Consider the following 22878-nt stretch of genomic DNA (forward strand, 5'->3'; position numbering starts at 1 on the left):
GATTTAAAATGATTTGGAGTTTAAATTTTTTTAATCTCAAGCTTTTTCCAAAAAATATTTTTAAATTTTGGCGTAAGTTTCTGCTTCTCACGTGTCTATTCAGTCCAAAATAGCATTTGTTTGGTAATATTTTATCCTTCGCTTGATTTCTTTTGTCTTGACGTTCTCCTTGGTAATCAGGGAGCCTAAGTATGTGAATTTGTCCACCACTTCAAAGGTAGATTTATCAATCGTGAAATGATGACCGATGTTTCTGGCTCTATTGTTGCCACATGCCAAAATTTGGGATGATTTATTAAAAATATTTCCTCTGTTGTCTATTCGGGCATCTCTGACCGCCTTTTCCAGAGCTATGTTGAAAAGGAGACACGCCAGCGCATCTCCCTGTCGCAGTCCAACATGCGTTTCAAACGCCTGTGATTGCTCGCCCTGTATTTCGACTTTTCAAACAACTTTAGGCATTGTAGCCTTAACCAATCTTATTAGTTTATCGGGGATGTGGAGTTCATCCATGGCTTCATACAATTTATTTCTTAGAACAGTATTATAGGCCGATTTAAAATTTACTAAAAGACGATATGTGTCGATATTGATGAGAATAATTAATTATCTAAAAAAATAACCAAAAAAAAAGAATGTGTGTGTGCTTTGTACGCACGTAAGAAGTTATACTTCTATTATATGATTTCAACGAAATTAATATACTTAAACAGTTTATTTGTATTTTATTTGATTATTAAATTAATTTTGATATTACCACTTTCAAAATTTTTTTATTAAAACAATATCAAAAATTAAAAAAAAAAGAAAAAAAGAATCGTCGGTGTCCGGATTTGAACCCGGGACCTTCGCGATGCGTAGTCGAATGCTCTACCAATAACCTAACAGGGCTTTGGGGGCCGTTCAAGTATTACGTAACGCAGGTTGCATAACGCATATACATATTGTCAGGTGTTCACTGGCTCCAAATACTATGGACTGTAATACATCCAACTCCCACAGAAATCTGGAAGCACGTTGCCACTAGCGCACTAGCGCCACTGTCGGCTTGAATTGAAACTACGTTTTGAAAATGTAAAATTTGACGTAAACATTCAAATTTAATTTTATAAATTTTTGAATAACGAGCTAATTTTGCTAAATTAAATTAAAATAAAAATAGTTAAACACTTATACAAAAACAATAATAAAGCAATTTTATAAATGTAAGGTTAGATTGCTCTGGTTATCACTGCACACCACTAGATGGTGCTATATTGTTTGCTTCCTCAAATGTAATGGGAAATGTCAAGAGTTGTATGTATTACAGTCAATAGTATTTGCTGGCTCATAAACTGTTTTTCTTTTAGTAAGAAAGATTTGTGAGCAGTTTAATAAAATAATATTAGAATTCAATAACCCAGGAAAAAACTTATACTCTTTTATAAGATATATATGTCAAAATAGCATTTATACAGCCGACTACAGGAAATTCCTTTTCCTGGTGGATTTTATTTCGATTATATGTAATAAAAGGATAAAAATACATCTAAAAAACTAATACGACACCGGTAAGAACACTCACACTAGCATTGAGAAAAGTCCGTCTATTTTTCGACTCATAATATTTACTGGGGAGGGGGGCCTGGAGCAGGGGGTGGCTGAAACGTCTGACTAAATCCAGGCAAAGGTAGATTGGTGTCGCCGTCTGATTCCAGCAACAACAATTCGGGATTGTTCAATACGACCTCGTCCAAAACATCTTGACTAGCATCTAAATTTTCGGTGGTCAGAATCCCAGAGGTCGAGGGAGTGCTTTCGATGTCCTCCAAAATGGCGCTTCCGAAGTCTTTTAATTCAGGTTCCACTGGCAATAGGTGTCCAGTTTCTATCTCTACAAATTTCGTTAAAAACATTATTAAAGAAGCAAAAGTAGTTAAACTAGAGCTAAGACAGATAAACACTCTTACCGAGTTTTGGGGGTGTACAAACTGAATATGGCGTTGTAGTTGCTATCTGTAATAAATCTAAAATAGTTTTGTTTTTGGTATATAATCACTTGTGGCACAATAATCATAAATTTTCATTTTGATTAAATAGGGTGAAATGGGTTAACTGTGATTTGGGGTAACTGTGACACCAATTAAAATATCAGTACATTGGCCAGATAAAGTTTACAGTACATGATTGTTTAATCTCTCTGGTAGTAAAATATTCCTCGTTTTTAAACTAGGAGGAGTAATTCATATTTACCGCGCCGTAATGCTTGTTTGCAATTGGTCCAACTACAGGCATGTTAACTCCACTAAACTTTAGAATTTTAGCACAATTGACATTTACGAAGTTTGACAATATTGACATTTAAAATTCATAAGCATTTCTTTAATTGTTAGATTTTTAGCATGCATTTATATAAAAAAAAACAGTTGTTTTTAGAACCTTTAGCGACATGGTCAAGAAAAACAGAAGATGAATCTGGTGATTTTTCTAGTGACATTATTGGGTGTGAATCTGTCTTTTGAGTTTACTTCTCCTGGTTTAAAAACAGGGTAAAAAAACAAATAGAAAATAAATCAACAACTAGAAATCTGATCTGTTAAGTCAAATTTCTTAAACATGAAGTACAAATGCCCCAGTTTCCAATTCATGCTTCTGTACAGGATTATATCAGCATCCAAAATAAAAGCAACTCATATTCATTTAATTTTTAAATATCTTAAAAACAAACATCGCCGGTTGTTGTAAAATAATTAGGTGACACCGATTGCCCAACATAGTGCACTAGTTTTCAAGAACGCTTTGTCAGCTATTATTAATATTTCACGGTCGAGCCGTGTCAACAATCAAAATAACAACATTTACAAGTTTATTTATAGATTCAGGAGAAGTATCGCTGATCATTCTTTTATCATTCGTTATTCGTGATTCATTATTCATCATTCGATATTTAGACCTCAAACTCACCAGCTAGTTACTGTTGCATTTAAAGGTGGTGAATAAATACATGTTTAACAAATAGTATCTGCTTCATCAACCCACATCATAGGGGGTAACTACCCCAACTAACCTAGGACGTTCCTGAGGGTGGAGTACCACCATACTTCTGTGACTTTTAGGCGCCAGCTAGCGCTCGATACCTGAAGTATGTTTTTTACGAAGTAAAATAGCTTAAGTATGTTTGTTAATTACGAAGAAGTCCACAGTTACCCTAACATTAGGTGTAATCAGTACAGCCAACGAATATAGACGTATATAGAAGCATACACTTCAATGTAATTTTTGGTATATGCTGTGAGGGAATATTTTACTTTTTTTACTTCTGTTCCCTCGACACCAAGGAGCGTTCGTGTGATCTCCCCTTCACCAGCGCACCGTTCCTCATTTAGAAGCTACTACTGCTTCTGACATATGAAAGAGTGGAAATCGAAATCAATAACGTATAATATCTAGACTCAGCCAATGCTGAAGATAACATATTAGCAATACATATCTGCAAACAAAAAGAAAAGGGTTTGAAACCTGCCAACTTCCTAAGTGACTCCACACATTCACAAATACCCCTCTTCACCCTAAAGAATCAGTAAAACGTTATGGAAGTATAGTAGTACCAGCTATCTAAGGACTCATTAATATTCAACTCAGCGCGGTACTATTGTTCAAGGGGGCGGAATTCCATAAACAAGGGATCTACTTGTTATGATCCCTTTTTTATGTAATTTGACACCTCAAACAATAGCTCCCTGCTGAGCTGAATATTATTGAGTCTCCTAGACAGTTGGTAGTGCAAAGCTGTCGATTACGTAGCAAAAACGACTAGTACCGGTTTAATACAAATAACAATTTAAGCAGACAAATAAAAATAGCTAAAGCAACACATGTCTACATTCCACAGAAAGCAAAGGATACAACAATTCACTTTCCAAATTAAAATGTATTTTAAAAAAAATCAAAAATTAAAGTAAAATTGCCCAAAGATACACTCCTCGGCACAAAATCCCGCCACCCAAAATTTTTGATTAAGTTTGACAATTTATAACTTTATTGTTTGTACTCCGATTTTCAAAATTCTTGCATCAGTTTGTAGGTACATGTATTGACATAGTTTGTTATTATTCCGGTAACAATTTTTTGATTAGATGACATTATATGGGGGTGAATGGAAGAATTGTATTTTATCCTAACTTTAAAAAGTTCTGTGGAAAAATTAAAGGGCTGATTTTGTTTTATAGTCCTTTCGTATTATTTCAGAGGCATTCCTAATTCTTTGTTTTTTTAATTATCCGAGTAACTCTTTTTTTGTAAAATCTGTAATTAAAAACCCTGCTTTGAAGATTTATTTAATTAAAAATATCAAACGCACTAAAATTAACAAACCAAAACAAAATTAACAACAAAACAATTCAATAGCGGGTATGTCCACCTCTGGCAGCAATGACTGCTCGCAATCTGTATGACATCGAATGAATAACATTTGTTATCCTTGCCTGGGGAATAGCCCGATATTCCTCTATCAGCGCCAACCTTAACTGTACCAAATTTTCTGGAAGCCGAGGATGACGGTGAATAGCTATTTTTAATTCATCCCATAAATGCTCGATAGGATTGAGATTTGGGCTGAATATGGGCTATTCCAATCTTATCAATTCAACCTCTATTTGAGATGTTCGTGTTTACGAGGCTAACAGTGTATGCAGCTCTTACAAGAAAAGAGATATTCAGATAATTCAAAAAACAAAATCTTAGAGATGCCTACGGAATAATACGAAAGGACTATGAAACAAATCAGCTTTTCAACTTTTCCACAGAATTTTTTAAAGTTAGGAGAAAATACAACCCTTCTATTCACCCCGTATAATGCCAACTAAGCAAAAATTGTGTATTGCCAGAATAATAACAAACGATTTCAATGCATGTACCTACAAACTAATGCAAGAATCTTGAAAATCGGAATAAAAATAATAAAACTGGTGTACCTATTTCCAATATTATTCCAATTATTTCTTTATCCGGCTCGAAGGACCAATGTGAATGAATGGAGTCTTACTACCGTCTTCCTTCCTCTGGGTTTGTAGCTATTTCAAAGCAACGGGAAGTCTTATTTAAATCTTTATTACACAGAGTATAAATTTACTAGTACATAAAATTTTCCTTCGAATTCGTGGTTCAGTTAAGTTGGAATATCTGTATTGAATTACATACTACACCACTATTAATATTCTTTATCTTAAACAAAGCACTAAATAATACTTTTTATCAAGAGTAATAATTTATGTTGTTTCAAAGTGGAGTTATTTTTGAGAATTGTCACAAAAATAGTAGTTATAAATTGTGAAACTTAATAAAAAAAATTTAGTGGCGGAATTTTGTGCCGGGGAGTATATATATCAAACAAACAGGGAGAACACAAAAAACCAGCATCCGTATAATGATAGATTTGAAATTAAAAAAGGACTTTTCACTTACCTAAGAACGGAGTTAGGTCACCTTCAATGAGCGGCAAACTTGAATCGACAGTGACAGTTCCAAAAGTTTCTGGAGCGTTCGAAAGACTACTCTCGGAATATTCGGATTTGACGGAAACGTCCGAAGCCAGCAGCATTTCCTTCGGTTCAGTTTTTATGGTTATACTGGTAATAGTCTCCTCGGCTTTGTATTTGTCGTTGTGTGATTTTTTTATGTGTCTGACTAAGTGATCTTTGCGTCCGAAACGTTGTGGGCAGTACTGGCACAAGAAATCTCGCTTACCTGAGGAGACATATTTTTATAATAAGAGAACATCTATACGAATCAAATTAAATTTTATCAAATTAAAGATATCTATTATATTCAGCCCTATTCTGTAACTTTTAACAAATCGAATAGAAATGACCAAGTCGCATCGTAATTACCCGAAATCGGAATGTTGGATATCTATCGTGTCGTTTTCGTGTTTGGATTGGCATTCCGTAACTCACATCGTAATCAGTGTAAATCGAAAACGCCAACTTCTATTTGACGGGCTCAGGAGGAGGTGGCAACACCGTACTGCAAACTAAAATAAGTATTTGGTGCGAAGAATTGATCAGAAAAAAAGAAGTTTTGGTTTGTTTTGGTTAGGTTTGACAAATTCAACGCAACAAGAATAAAAACACGATTGGGAACACGAATACCAAAGGAAAAAACATCTGCTGAGCATTTAAATTACATAGTAGACTTTAGGTCTGATATAAAATATTATTGAACGGTAAAAGTAAATTTTTTCCTTAAGAAAAATTTTGGTTTTTCGTTTGAAACACACTAGATACGTTCAAATCTACACATTCTACCAGTAAATTAATCAGAGTAGCAATTCTTAAAATGTTTAATGAAATATACAATTATCTAAATAAATAACAACACATATTAAAATCACTAATGAATTTAACAAATAAACGTCAAAACAACAATAATGGTAGGGGAGCAAAGTATGCTAAATGTGCAGTTACTCGAGCGCTTTGGGGGCCTATTGGGTTGTGAAGAGTAGGTAATAAAACAAAAAAAAATTAAGTAAAATTTTCCATTTTCCCATTTTTTAATTTAATTTTCCATTTCCAACAATCGTTTTTTAGATTATAGCGCCATCTATCCACAATTCGAAAAAATGTCTCGAATACGTTTCGTTTTTACGTAAGGAATCCAAATCTGCAATAAAAAAATGGGGGCTCCCATTTAAGATTTTAAAGTAACCACCACCCCACCACCGTCGGGCGCCGTGTTTGGTGCCATTCGATATATTTTTCAAAAATATTGAACAAATGTATTTTTCGATCTGATGTTCATTTCGCGAAATATCGCGGGATTCGTATTTAAAATATTAAATTTACTCCCCACCCCTCTCCGTGGAAAGTCGTGTTTGGTATCATTCGATAGATTTTCGAAATATTGAGAACGTATTTTTTAGTTTTTCTATCTGTCATTAATTTCGCGAAATATTCGCTTTTTTCTTGTGAAACTTTGGAACTTACCCGTTTCCTTACGCCCCGCTCAAATCGTTAGATTTTTGAAATATACACTGTTTTGCATGTACTTAACTTACCTTATCTTAATCTGGCGATTTCGAGTTTTACTAAGGATAGATTTTTTTCGACCCTCCCTTAACGAACTAACCTGCATTAAGAGCCAATATATGGTAGAGGTACATTTTCAGGGTACAAGGTTTCTCCCCATGTAATAATCTGACGCGCTCGAGTAACTGCAAAAATCACCGCTTGGGCTCCACTACCATAATAATGCCAATGCATAAGCGTCAAGACCAATTACCATCTCGAAATGTGATCTCGACAGGTAGACCAGGGTAATAAGCTGGAAATAAACCATGTTCGGGACACTTAAAGATCCACGTAGCTGACTACTTTTTTAGTTATTGTAGACCTATAGGAACAAAACCTACCTGTTTCCTGCCTAAAGTTCGCGTCCGATTTTTAATGATTAACAATTTAGTGCAAAATCGCGATTTTTTCGATTTTTTGCACCCCATTCAAAAGCTAAACAGTTGACATAAAACTGCAAAATTTAATTTTTTAGAACATTGAAAAACTTTCAAAATGCCGATTTTTGAAAGTTAAAAAGTTAATTTGTTGCTACGCAAACTGCAAAATAAGTGAAAATCGTTATTTGTTAATAACTTTTACTAAAACTACTTAAGAACTTTAGGGTTTCACCCAAAGTTGTGTATTGGGGTACTTAACAAACCCTTAAAATTTGAGACCGATCCATTAATTAGTTTAAAAGTTATTCTATTTACTCTATTCACTTTATAGTCAAAGTTGGCCTAAGATGGTTGATTGAGGTTTTGGTAGGGTTTCACCATGTTCCCATAGGCTATATCCTTTAACATCGGCGTTTAGCCTGTTTAATATTATTTTTAAATAATGTAAATTGAATTTTAAATTCAACCATTGTTTGGTTCTGGGGCTATTTAGCAAGTATCCACATTCACTGATGATGGACCGATAGGTCTGAAAACGTTCTGAATTGGACATATTTTATTCAATCCATTGGGATTTTTAAGTTTTAATAAATATACCAATTTACATAGAAGTGGTTTTACTTCTTGTTAGAGTTTTTTAACTATATGGTATACAGCCAACCTAGGGAACTTCCCTTTTAGTTTATTCTATTTGTTTACCCCAGAGACCTTTATTTTGCAATAACATAAGACAATAAATAATGAAGATAAGACAATTCTGCGTATGTCAAATGAAAGTAGAAAAGTGATACTATCAAAATGTACTAAAAAAAGATAAAAAAATATCTAATATAGTCAAAAATAGTAATGCCAAATTTTTGAAATTTTGTAGTTTATAAACATTTAGAACAACTTTAAAAATATTGTCCGTAGAAAAAATCATTTTACATATTCGAAAAGTTGGTATTCTACACGAATTTTTAAAAATGTTGTTATGTTGGTGACTAGTCGTGGTAAGTGAACGGGGAGCTGGGCGCCGACAAATGCACGAGTTCAAAAACTAAAAAAGGCAACTTAAAACTACTATCATTTTCTATATATCTCCGGATCTACTGAATATATTTTGATCTTTATTTTTTAATTTGTATGTAATTTTTCTGTACATTACAAATATGTAATTTGTCAATTTGCAATTTGACATTTATTAATTAATAAACAGTCTAATTTGTTTAAACAATTTTTGAATAAATAATTTTTCCCCAAAAATCCATGTTTTAATCAGACTATCATTATTAATCATAAAAAAGTTAAGTTATACTTTAATAAATAAATTATCTTCATTAAATAATTATCTAATAAGAATAATTTATTTATTAAAGTGAACTTTAACGTTTTGTATGATCATTAATGATACTATAATTAAAAAAATAGATTTTTGTAAAAAATATTTTTTCAAGAATTGTTTAAACAAATTAGACTGATTATTAATTAATAAATTTATAAACAAATTGCATATTTGTAATGTACGTAGAAATTACATACAAATTAAAAAAAGAAGACGAAAATCCATTGAGTTGATCCGGAGATACAGAAAATTGTATTAGTTTGAAATTGCTCTTTCGGTATTTTAACTCGGTGGATTCGTAGGTTCCCCCTAGTAACCGTTTGAACTACAATTTTGAAAAATCGTAGAGGGTGCTGTGAAGATACAATGTTTATGCAAATTTTTTAACAAAAAATACAAATCCCATTTTTTAAAATGGCATCAATGAAATTCCTTAATTATCATAATCAAATTAGCTGTGAATTAAAAAAAAACAAATGGCTAACTTTGTCTCTAATGAACCCAGGCTAAATTTTTTTATATGAAAATTCGTGTTAAAATATATAAATAGAATATATTTTCCGAATATATAAAAAGAAAGTTCCTACGGACAATATTTGTCAAGTTATTCTAAATGTTTATAAACTACAAAATTTCAAAAATTTGGCATTAGGATGTTTGATTATATTGATTAATTTTTTCATCTTTTTTTAATACATTTTGATACTATCAGTCTTCTACTTTCGTGTATCATACTCAGAATTGCCCAATGTTTATTATTTTCTGTCTTATGTTATGGCAAAATAAATGTCTCTGGGATAAACAAATAAGAATTAAACTAATTAATGGATCTGTCCCAAATTTTGAGGGATTATAAAAGAATACTGTGTCGTAATGGGGTAGTTACTCTGAGAAGAGGGTTGGTTGTTAGGAATACACTATTTGTCCATACTTTATTTATTGAACACTACTAATTATTATCAGTAACAAGTTGGTGTCCTTAAAGTAGAACCATCTACGAGTGCATCTGGATTAAGAATGATATTTAATTAACGAATCAATTAGAATGAATCACGGTGCCTTCATGTATAAGTATATAAACAAATATATTGCCGACTCAGCTTGATCATGACATACGAAAATATGAATTAGTTGACTATGCATTATTGTCGACTGGTGCTTCTAACAAATCTAGGTCACCTACTAAAATGTAAACAAATGTGTATGTTTTGGTTTTGTTTCTAGTACATTTAAGAATTAAATGAATATGTATTGATCTCAATATTGGATGTTGATAAACCTTTACAGGATTGTTAAGTACCAATATAACCAACTTTGGGTGAAACCCTAAAATTTTAAGTTAAATTTAGTAAAAGTTATTAACAAATATCGATTTTCATTTATTTTGCAATTTGTGAAGCAACAAATTAACTTTTTAACTTTCAAAAATCGGTATTTTGAAGGTTTTTCAATGTTCTAAAAAATTAAATTTTGTAGTTTTATGTCAATTGTTTAGCTTTTGAATAGGGTGCAAAAAATCGAAAAAATTGCGATTTTTACAATAAATTGTTAATAATTAAAAAACGGACGCGAACTCTAGGAAGGAAACAGGTAGGTTTTCTTCCTATAGGTCTAAAATAACTAAAAAAGTAGTCAGCTACCTGGATCATTGAATGTCCTGAGAAAATCCTTATTACTCTGGACTAAGGGCTTGTCTAGTCGAAATCAATTTCTTCCCAACTTTCCTTTCTTGCCTTTCTTTCTTTCCGACTTGCTAACCTCTATTTGATTTGATTCATTTCTATTCGATTTCTAATTATAGTCGGTTCGCTAAACTCAGACACAACTGGCTACAGATTTTAGTCGGTAATTTTTTTGTTTTTTGCCAATTTTGCAAATACAGTGGAACCCCGATAAGTCGGCTTCCGATAACCCGGAAGTCCGGCTAACCCGGACCGATTTTCATCAGACAAGACAATCATTTTTCAGTTTGACAAGAGTTTTTGGCAAGAAATGAACAATACTGTACATAATTTAGATTTACTGGGCATATATATTTCATGTTTTGGCAATAATAATGGAGTTTATCTGTAAGTACCTAAATTGTATTTTATTAATTTTTACTTTTACCATATTCTCCGGCTAACCCGGATTTTCGATAACCCGGATAAGCCGCGGTCCCGATTAATCCGACTTATCGAGGTTCCACTGTATTGGCAAAATTACTAACTATTTGGTAATTATTAACTATTTATAAAATAATTTTTTGCCAATTTGGCAAAATTACTTACTAAAATCACTACGTCCGAGTTTAGCGAACTAAAAAACACGAAAGAGGTGTTAAAGTTGATGGAAGGAGAGGTAGAGAAAAAGCGAGGAGAAGATTTAACGGCTGTGTGGAAGAGTAATTAGCGACCCCTGAAAAGAAAAAAGCTGAAGAAGAAGAAGGAGAAGAAGCTGCAATATGCCTCGTCCTCTTGTGTCAATAATGAATCAATGCTTACCTGTATGTACAACACTGTGCCTCCGAACATCCTTCCTTGTAAAAAACTTACTGTCGCATTGATCGCATTTGAACTTTTTGTCGTTCGGGTTTTTGACTGTCCGACTACCGGCGTGGATCTTCAGATGGTATAAAATTTTCTCTTTGCTATCGAACGTATCGTTACAAATTTGACAAGTTAAGTTTCCTTCTTCGGCAGCATGTAAAGCGAGGTGTTTCCTAAAAATGTTTCGTTATTAAAATATAAAATTAAGAACACTTATAACTATACGCCAGTCAATGAGAGCAAAAACAGGATATTACCTCCGAATTTTATCCTACTGCATGGATTTTAATGAAATTTTGGGCCTATCCTCTACTTATCTCCTAATTCAAAGTCTACCCTATGCCGATGTGCGCTTTTATCTTGGCTAGAGAACCTAATTGTAAGCAAACAGTGCTCTATAATTTTTTTTAAAAACTCAGTACTTTTTCAGTTATTCGTGGTTAAAAATTGGCCATTTTCATTGAAAAATGTCCACTTTTCGGAAGGTTTTTTGCGAATAGCTAAAAAATTATGCATCTAACGAAAACAAAAACTTTTTTGTAGCATACGAAAAATCAAAGAGATTTATTTCTTCATAAACCTTCTAGATATAATACAAAAAGAGATACGGTAGGTGAAACGAGATTTTTTTTTGGTGAATGCTCAAATTTATGAGTTCAACTTAAAATAACAGCGAAATAATCGATTTTAGGAATATAATGCTATTAATATCTTTTATAGTGCTTGAAAAGACCTTTAAAACGAGCATAGTTTAATGTCGATTACATTCAAACTAAGCGAGATATACCTAATGTAAAAAATGTATGGCTAATTTATTTTAAGATAAAATGCGAAGTATATTAACCCCTCATCCACCAGATTTAAATGCATCATTTTACTTCTACAATACCTTTTATTACAGTGTTATTTCTATGTTCAAATGTTGGATGGGTTTAAAATACATGGTTTTTGAAAAAACTAAGATCAAATTATAGAGCGCATTTTTCAAGTTTCTTAAAAATCTTCCTTTTCTCTATGAAACTTGAAAACTATAAAGAGATACAGTAATAAAATACAAAACAAAATTTTTATATGAAAATACCCTACATTTTTGTACTGCATATTTTTTTTCTATCTCTTATCACTTTTGAGTTAGAAACAGGAAGATTTTTAGGAAAATTTAAAAATTCGTTATATAATTTGATCTTATTTTTTTCAAAAACTATTCATAATAAACCCATCCAACTTTTTAAGCATAGAAATAACACTATAATAAAAGGTATTATAGAAGGAAAACGATGCATTTAGATTCTAGTGGATGAGGTGTTATATATATTTCTCATTTTTCCTTAAAATACAATAGTCATCAATTTTTTTTGCAACATATCTCGCTTAGTTTGAATGTAATCAACATTTAACAGTGCTCGTTTTAAAGGACTTTTTAAGCACTATAAAAGATATCGGTAGCATTATACCCCTAAAATCGACCATTTCGCTATTATTTTAAGTTGAATACCCTGATTTGAGCATGCACCAAAAAAATCTCTTTTCATCAACCATATCTTTTATTTTATTATAACTAGAAGAGAGTAAATGAGTTTCTTCGATTTTTCATACGCTACAAAAATGGTTTATACAGGGTGTTTCAGTAATAATTGTCCATATAGTAACTGGAGAAACCTTAACACAAAATACGAAGATTTAACCTAAAACAGTTAAATAAAATGTGGTTCCTTACTGAGTTACAGGGTGTTTTATCTAAAAATTTAAAAACTATTTTTGCTTAGCATTTTAAAACTATTCGACGTATCCTTTTCATACTTGGCAGGAAGTATAGGTACTGTACAAACTACTAAATTATGTTAAACAAACGTTTCTGGCTATTACCAGAAGCGTACGACGGGGGATAGTGAATGGTTGACCCTTTCCAAATTCTACGCAACTGGCGGAATTACTATTTTAGTTCAATTTTTGGATTCTCCAATACTTTCTATGAAAATAATATACTCTTCATTCGTAACAATAAAGTCATTAATTTTCGAGATCTTTAAGTTAAAAATAAAACGACACGGTTATTTCGATTAATGTATTGTGTCGCTTAATTTTTAATTTCAAATAACTCGAAAACTAATCATTTTATTGTTACGAATGAAGAGTATATTATTTACATAAAAAGTATTGCAAAATCAAAAAATTTCACTAAAATAGCAATTTCGTCAGTGGCGTAGAATTTGAGAAGGGTCAACCAGCCACTATCCCCTGTCGTACGCCTCTGGTAGTAGCTAGAAACGTTTAATTATCTTAATTTAGTAGGGTGTACAGTACCTACACTTTATGCCAAGTATGATAAGAATACCCCAAATAGTTTTAAAGTACTGGGTAAAAATAATTTTTAAATTTTAATCATATGAATCATTATCATAAATTAATCAAAATAACTGTGCCGTTTCATATTTAACTTCAAATATCTCGAAAACTAATGACTTTATCGTTACCAATGAAGAGTATATTATTTACGTAGAAAGTATTGGAGAATCTAAAAATGGCACTAAAATAGTAATTCCTCCAGTGGCGTAGAATTTGAGAAGGATCAACCATTCACTATCCCCTGTCGTACGCCTCTGGTAGTAGCTAGAAACGTTTGTTTATCATAATTTAGTAGGGTGTATAAGTAGTCGTACTTTCTGCCAAGTATAAAAAGGATACGTCGAATAGTTTTAAAATGCTGAGCAAAAATAGTTTTTAAATTTTTAGACAAAACACCCTGTAACTCAGTAAGGAACCACATTTTATTTTTTAAGTGTTTTAGGTTAAATCTTCGTATTTTGTGCTAAGGTTTCTCCAGTTACTATATGGACAATTATTAATGAAACACCCTGTACAGTTTTTGTCGTTAGATGATGTATAATTTTTAAGGTATTCGCAAAAAACCGTCCGAAAAGGTGTCATTTTTTAATGTTGTTCTGAAGCTATTTTCTTGTGGCATTTTTACAATTTTAACTATTTAGAATGGGAAATAAGCCACAGTATTATTAAAAAATGATTTTTATTAACGTTTCGACGCCCAAATCGGGTGCCTTTGTCAAAATACAAAATACTATTAACATAAACAAAAATGTTGTTGCTTAGTAAAAAAATTCTTCTAATAATTTATTTAATTTGATTATTTATTTTAATTAATATATCATAAATATTGGCAATATCATTTTAAAGTCTTCTACTTTAAAATGTATTATATGTATTTGAATTGCCGATATAAATGAGTCAAATTAAATAAATTATTAGAAGAATTTTTTTACTAAGCAACAACATTTTTGTTTATGTTAATAGTATTTTGTATTTTGACAACGGCACCCGATTTGGGCGTCGAAACGTTAATAAAAATCATTTTTTAATAATATTGTGGCTTATTTCCCATTCTAAATAGTTAAAAAAGTGTCATTTTTTTATGAAAATGGCAAATTTTCAACCACGCATAACTCAAAAAGTATCGAGTTTAAAAAAATATATAGAACAGTTTTTGCTTAGAATTAGGTTCTCTAGCAACTTTTGACCAAAAAATTTTGGGAACCAACCCCAAGATAAAAAGCGCCATAGAATATAGGGTAGACTTTTTTGAGCTAGTTCCTACTTACAGGGAAAATATCAAGTAAAATGATGCAGTATACATAGGAGACACATACTTTATGCCCTCGGGGGCATAAAGTATACCATTATGTGGTTCGTAACTAAGTAATAAATACACAATATTAAACCGATGTGACATAAAATAAAGTAAATAACTCATTATAGTATTCTTTAAAGTAATTGTTCAATACCTGTAACTAAGCAACGATGTGTACTGTTTCTTGCATGAATCACAAACATGGATGTCTTTTTGAGGACTGTGCACTTTGATATGGTTCTTGAGGTGGTCTTTGCGATGAAACGTGCGGTCACATACCGTACAGCTGAATGGTTTGCGATCAGAGTGTATGAGGGCGTGCCTGACCAATTTGAACTTAGAAGAAAACACCTTTTTGCAGTGTTCACATTTGTAAGGCGAGGAACCTAAAATACAAGAAAATCATATTATAATATATTATACAATAAGCATTTAAGATGTAAGTAATATGTTATTTTTTTATTTTAGTATTTTTTTCAATAATTAAAAATGATTTCTACGAAGGGTATATGTACCTAACAAAAGCATTTAACAGAGTCAGACTTAGGCCGCGTTCAGAGTGGACGAGCAAAGAGCAAAGAGCAAAGCAGAAAAATCAAACTCATACTGGGAAATGGAGGTACACAGAGTGCTAGCAAAGAGCAAAGCGGCGAAACCAAACAAGTTTGATTTCTCCGCTCGCACTCTTTGGTCCATGTTGTGAGACCGCTCCCGTCTGAAAAAAATTTTGATTCGGTTTCTTTGGCAATTCCTATTCAAAAATGTCCCCTTTAAACAAATCTGAAGAGCACCGGGAGGAATTTTTGGGCAGAAATTGTTTAAACAATTTTATCTACTCTATGCTATGTTATGTGTAAGTTTTTAGTTTGTGAAAACTGTCATTATAAAAATAGCAGTGCGTGAAGTGTTTAAAGTGAGCGTGAAGTAACAATGTATTTTAAATGGGACTTACTTTTCGCACTGTTTTTAACACACTTTCATATAATCAAATATCCTTAACTTTGGCGTTGTCATGGTCATGACATAATGAGCAATAAATTACGACAAAAGTTTTTACAGTTTTGTGGTTTGAAAGAAGTTAGAATTTTTAAATGTCAAAGTTCTAAAAATTGTAAAATAGAAATGAATTCCAGTGACGAAGAGTTACAGTTTTTTATTTGTTTATGGTAGAGTAGATAAAATATTGTATGAAACTGTGCATGAAGTACTTTTTGCGAACTTACGCGATGTATAGCACTCGCGCCGCTGTCGCTCGTGCTCTAAATATTGCGTGCGTTCGCAAAAAGCATACTTCACGAACTGTTTAATAAATAACTATTTTTAAACAAATACAAAAGATCACGTTTTTTTGCTCCGGAACATATATTTTTAGGTTTTTTGGGTTATTCTAAACAAAAAAGGTATCTTGTAATTTTTCCCAAAAATTAATAGTGTTCGAGTTATAGGCGATTTAAAATCTGAAAAATGCGAAAATACGCATTTTCGCGGCTTAAAAATTCATATTTCAATCAGTATTTTTGAGGTTACCAGATACTTAAATTGATGAATAAACATTCAGCTTCGATTCTGAAGAGTGATCGCGTCTAACCTTAATTTATACCGTTGTTTTTTAATTGTTAAATATGCGTGTTTATCAGATTTTTTTGCCGGTTCGGCGCGCTCTATTTCAAAAATCTCCTATTTCCTCCGAAAATTATTTTTTCTAGATTTTTTGGGATATTCTAAATAAAATAAGTTTCTTGACATTTTTCTCAAAAGTTAATAGTTTTAAAGTTATACGTTAAAAAAAAACTCATTTTTGGATTTTAAATCGCTTATAACTTTAAAACTGTTAACTTTTGAGAAAAATGTCAAGAAACTTATTTTATTTAGAAAATCCCAAAAAATCTAGAAAAAATAATTTTCGGAGGAAAATAGGAGATTTTTTAAATAGAGCGCGCCGCACCGGCAAAAAAATCGGATAAACACGCATATTTATCAATTAAAAAACAACGGTATAAATTAAGGTTAGACGCGATCACTCTTCAGAGTCTTGAAGCTCAATGTTTAAACTTCAATTTAAGTATCTGGAAACCTCAAAAATACTAATTTAAATATGAGTTTTTAGGCCTCGAAAATGCGTATTTGCGCATTTTTCAGATTTTAAATTGCCTATAACTCGAAAACTATCAATTTTTGAGAACATTTACAAGATACCTTTGTTGTTTAGAATGACCCAAAAAACTTAAAAATATATGTTCCAGAGCAAAAAACGTGATATTTTGTATTTGCTTAAAAAAAATTGTTTAAACAATTTCTGCCCAAAAATTCTGCCCGGCACCCTTCAGATTTTTTTAAAGGAAATTTTAAAATATTTTTAAATAGGAATCCACAAAGAGACCGAATCGGAAATTTTTTCAGACGGGAGCGGTCTCACTACATGGACTACTGTGAGAGTAAAGAGCAAATATCCTACCGCTCCTATCCACACTGCCGAGTGGAAAAGAACTAAACTCTCGTCTAGCGTAACTACCCGCTATTAGCACTTCTTTGCTCTTTGCTCGTCCACTCTGAACGTGCACTTTTTGCTCTTTGCTCTTTGCTCGTTGCTCTTTGCTCTTTGCTCGTCCACTCTGAACGCGACCTTAGCGATATATTAAAGAAAGGAAAGAAAAAAAGGATACCGGCAAACATTGTGGAAGTCATAAAACAGCTGAACAATAACAACACGACAAAAATTAAAACAAACGACACCACTACGGCCAACACACCAACACCAGGGTAATCAGGAGACAGCCTCAACCCATTTCTATTCAATATGCTGATGGATGATATAATAGAAGATGTGGAATCGCTACAAGAATACAGACTCGGTCAGGTCACAGTAGAATCAGTATAGTGTGCTATGCGGATGATGCAGCCCTGATTGCATATGATGAGGATGACCTACAAAGACAACTTTATCGATTCTACCAAGCATGTCGACGACTGAACATGAACATATCCTCGCAGAAAACAAAATGCATTACCATTGCGAAATATCCAATTAGATGGAAGCTCGTGGTAGAGGGGAACCCATAGAGCAGCTAAACCAGTTCAAATATCTAGGTGTATAATTATCAGGTTATCATGACCCAGCCAGAGACCTCAGAGGACAAACAAACAAGGTCGCAGTCATGTCCAGATGTTTGAGAGATGTGGTCTGGAATAACCCATAGGTATATGATAATAATGGACAGCAAAGTTAGAATTTATAAAGCTTGCATCAGAGTTGTTATGACCTATGGTATTGAATCAAGAGAAGACACCAATAAAACCAAAAGCATACTACTAACAGCCGAAATGAAGACACTAAGAGCAATTGTAGGGAAGACAAGAAGGGATAGAATACGAAACAACATCATCAGGGAACAATGTGGCGTGCAAGATGTAGTAAGTGGGGTAGGAAAAGACGAAGAGAATGGTTCAGTCATGTAAAAGGAATGGAGGAGCACATACTACCAAGAATTGCGCTAGAAGGAAAACCATCTGGCAAGCGTCCACCGGGGAGACCACCAAAAACATGGAGAGATAGCTGACAGTCTACCTCTCAAAAAAAAACTTCAACGTCCGAAGTAACAGATCGGCCAATCGGCTATTCTGGCTGTAAAGAACCCACTCACCAAATCAAAACTGGTGAAAAACTGTCAAGATATTGTCACGGTCCCAGGCCGGCCCTGTCAACGGCAGAACTTTCTGGCGACGAACTGTCCGAGGGCGAGAGGAAACTTGTTTACGATCTAGAAGGCCATCGAATACACTTTTTTATTGCTCTGTAACTAATACTTACCTTTCGATTTTTCTGGAAATCAGTAAATTAATTTTATAACTACATAAAGAGACATTTTGGAATTAGAGTTTAGTCATAAATTTGTAGCCGTCGCGAAATAAATTGTAAATAAATTATAATAAAGCCGTGGTTATTTTGTAACGTATAAAATTAGTGTAGTATTTTCTAATAAATTAATTAATGTTAAGAGTTTATCATAGTTTGTAAAATAAAAGGTATTGATTTTTAATTTGTTTAGTTGTAAGTTACTAAAAATAAATAAAGTCAACTAAAATTAAACTTAGTGCCTAAAAAAACATAAATAATAAAATAGTAAAGTCAACCGCGTAAAAATTCAGTTTTATAACAATATCCTCAACAACCCGGCAAAAGACAATAAAGTATCTTTAATGTGGGTGCCGGGTCATGCATGAAAGGGTGCATGGGAACGAATGAGCAAATAGTTTGGCGAAACAAGGCTCGAGAGAAACTTTTAAAGGCCAGAATCTTTCTGTGGAATCACTAAAGATGCTACTAAAAACGAGATTCAGAAATGGCTGATAAAGAATCATCAAAAAAATTGAGAGCCACTCAAGAACAAATCCAGACTAAAAAAATAATCAAGAATATTGATAAAAAACTCTCGAATAGTTTGATGAACCTCATGTACAGTAAGGGAAAAAACCCTTAGTGTATAATACCGGGTGTCCACTTATATTTTCTCCCATTTTACCTGCCTATAACTTCTAAACGGCTCAAGATACAAATATGCGGTTTTCGCTGAAATGTTTTATTTTAGTAAAAGTTTTGTCTCAATGGATTGAATTTTTTATATCGCTTTCAAATACGAAAAAAAAATGGCGGATTTAAAAAAAAAACGTTGTTAACTTTTTTTAATGGAACACCCAGTATATTTTTTTGTAAATTGAAAGAAAGGTCATTCACCTATCCAGCGATATAAAGTTTTTCAAAATCGGTTGTCAAATCACTGAGTAATTAATTTTTAAAATGAGAGGTGCAACGTGGATATCACATACCTAAATAACACAACTAAGCAAATTGATATTATGTTATGCGATTTCCACATTGCATTTCTCATTTTAAAAATTAATTGCTCAGGCATTTGACAACCGATTTTAAAAAAAATTATATCACTGGATAGGTAAATGACCGTTTTTTCAAGTTTTTAGGTAAATGACCATTTTTTATATCGCTTTTAAATAAAAAATGGCGGATTTTTGAAAAAAAAAACTTTGTTGATTTTTTTTATTAAAACAACCAGTACATTTTTTTGTAACTTGAAAAAAACGGTCATTTACCTATCCAGCGATATAAAGTTTTTTAAAATCGGTTGTCAAATGACTGAGCAATTAATTTTTAAAATGAGAGAGACAATGTGGAAATCACATAACAATATCATTTTGTGCTTAGATGTTATTTAGGTATGTGATATCCACATTGCACCTCTAATTTTAAAAATTAATTACTCAGTGATTTGACAACCGATTTTGAAAAACGTTATATCGCTGGATAGGTGAATGACCTTTCTTTCAATTTACAGAAAAATATACTGGGTAATATAATATAATATAATAAAAATATACAATATCATTTTAAAGTCGTCTACTTTAAAATGTATAATACGTGTCTGAATTGCCGATATAAATGAGTCAGATTAAATAAATTATTAGAAGAATTTTTTACTAAGCAACAACATTTTTGTTTATTTAGTATTATTTTGTATTTTGACAACGACACCCGACTTGGGCGTCGAAACGTTAATAAAATCATTTTTAGGTAAAATTGTGGCTTATTTCCCATTTGAATATACTTGATTATAAAAATGCCACAATAAAATAGCTTCAGAACAACAATATACTGGGTGTTCCATTAAAAAAAGTCAACAACGTTTTTTTCAAAAATCCGCCATTTTTTTTTCGTATTTGACAGAGATATAAAAAATTCAATCCATTCAGACAAAACTTTTATTAAAATAAAACATTTCAGCGAAAACCGCATATTTCTATTTTGAGCCGTTTAGAAGTTATATGCAGTTAAAATGGGGGAAAATATAAGTGGCCACCCGGTATAATGTGTATCCAAAAAATGTATATAATTTAGGCATAATTAGGTCGTTACAGAAGGTGTTGTTTCTATAATCACAAACAAAGCGAAGGTTGATTGATGGATTTTGTTTGGGTAACCTCGCAAGTAAGTAACGATACACACGTACCGTTTACTTTAAAAGTCCAAAATAAAAGAAAGATATAAAAAGCCCGAAGAGAGGTAAAATAGATCATCATTAAGATTACTATTATAGTAGAAGTCCTGCGAGATGGGTGTCTGAACGACTACCCCGCGAAACAACATCTTCTTAACCTTACGTTTATGGATGTTGTTGTACAAGAATTCATCTGTACTCAGTAGATATATCTTAAAAACACCCTGTAATTATCTACGATAATTACTTTCAGTTATTTATGTCATCATAACAATATTACAACCTTCATTCGATTATATAAATATTGTTATCCTAGATCACGATTCAACTAATAATTGCAGAGTCAATTATAAACACTTTTCATGGTCGATGCTGAATAGGCATTTCTAAATATATAAACAGCAAAACTATAACAAGGGAATTCTATATTATTATATGAGACATTCGTCATTCTATCTTGGTGATCAGACGTAATATTTCCACATTAAAGATAGTGTCTCTTTCTACACGAGATGTTCTTTGGGTGCGGTGCTACCAGCTTATGCTAATGCGAGTGTAAATAAAACAACTCAACAAGTAAAAGCGTATCAATTATTCCACCCCTCGGATAAGGGATAACCACCCTCACCGGGAGAAGATAGCCTTAGTGCCCAGGGCTGTCATATGGCGATCCAGAACCAGGGAAGAACTCAGGACTGGTGAACAGGCCAGGTATGAAGAAACACGTCAATGTTCAGGCACCTAGACCACCTTAGACAACAGTGTGGTATGTAAAATGGATGGAGACATCAGGCCGACGCGGAGCTGAAAAGGGAATAGTATGGAGATGGAACATCGTGGGACAATGGAAAATGGACAATGCTATGGAACGTGCAGCAAGGACTTGTGATACGAACAAAGACGCGTAAAAGTGGTAAGTCCATATTAGCTATTTTTATGGTATTTCCTGATTAATATAAAGTATAAAGTATAAACATTATGTGCTACCTTAATTACATTAATATATGTTTCAAGTTTACCTATTTTTACTTAATTATTCTATTCTATTACCAATATTTATCAATATACAAAGATTTTTTTTTACCCTCATATTAAGTTATTATAGGACGCAATGATACAATTTTATATGATTTTTACATATTTATCAACGTATACTTTATCCTTGCTGACTTTTATTCATTTATTATTTGACTACTGATTTTTAGTACATTTTTGCAATTTTTTATGATCTTAATATTTGCTATCGTAAATATACCTATCAAAATAAATATACGATATAACAAATATACGCTATATGCATAATACATTTAAATTATTATTCTAACTACTTATTTACAAGGGTTAATATAACGTTATTTATTTTTGAATTTTTATTACTACTGCAATTTTTACATATTTTTACCATATATTGACGTATTATTTTATCTCTATATTTTTTACTATATATCTATATACTACATATCTATATACACCGTAAGACTATCGAACTATCGACAGAGGAAGAAGAAATAACTTCGGACAACGGAACGAAGGAGAAGCAACGGACAATCAACGAAATTATTCGAACAGAGGATACAGACAATTTAACAATCAAACATACAGAGGAAACCAGAGAGGCGGACGTAACAGGAACGTAAGGTTACTAGAAATAGAGGACAGTCAAGAAGAGCAAGAAAACCAGCAGTTGGGGTTTTGAATGAACAAGAAGTTGGAAGCACACAGGCAGAAATAAAATATAACATTTACAACTTAGACCTAAACCTAACGAACTTTGTACGAATGAAAACAGGAATTCTTGAAAACACAAGCACTTTTATCATAGACACAGGAGCTGACATTTCAATACTAAAATGTTCACAAGATTTTATGAAGGAACAGGTGAAACCAAACACAAAGGCGAAAATAAAAGGAGTCACTAAAGGAGAGTTGCAAACAATGGGAGAAGTTGA

General features: G+C 32.3%; 1 protein-coding gene across 3 annotated transcripts in view; it reads right to left on the bottom strand.

Moving 5' to 3' along the window:
* Positions 1 to 303: 303 nt before the first annotated feature.
* LOC114324645 (zinc finger and BTB domain-containing protein 41-like) overlaps positions 304 to 22878 on the bottom strand; it is a 56891-nt gene continuing 34316 nt past the window's right edge. For all 3 annotated transcript variants that reach the window (XM_050643344.1, XM_050643345.1, XM_050643346.1), the window contains exons 4-7: positions 15076 to 15307; positions 11234 to 11451; positions 5443 to 5724; positions 304 to 1873 (exon numbers count right to left, since the gene is read on the bottom strand). In XM_050643344.1, the coding sequence (XP_050499301.1) occupies positions 1608 to 1873; positions 5443 to 5724; positions 11234 to 11451; positions 15076 to 15307 (998 nt within the window). In that variant the 3' untranslated portion in view covers positions 304 to 1607. The remainder of the gene's footprint in view (positions 1874 to 5442; positions 5725 to 11233; positions 11452 to 15075; positions 15308 to 22878) is intronic.

The sequence above is a fragment of the Diabrotica virgifera genome, chromosome 2 (assembly GCF_917563875.1).
Source record: "Diabrotica virgifera virgifera chromosome 2, PGI_DIABVI_V3a".
Taxonomy (NCBI): domain Eukaryota; kingdom Metazoa; phylum Arthropoda; class Insecta; order Coleoptera; family Chrysomelidae; genus Diabrotica; species Diabrotica virgifera.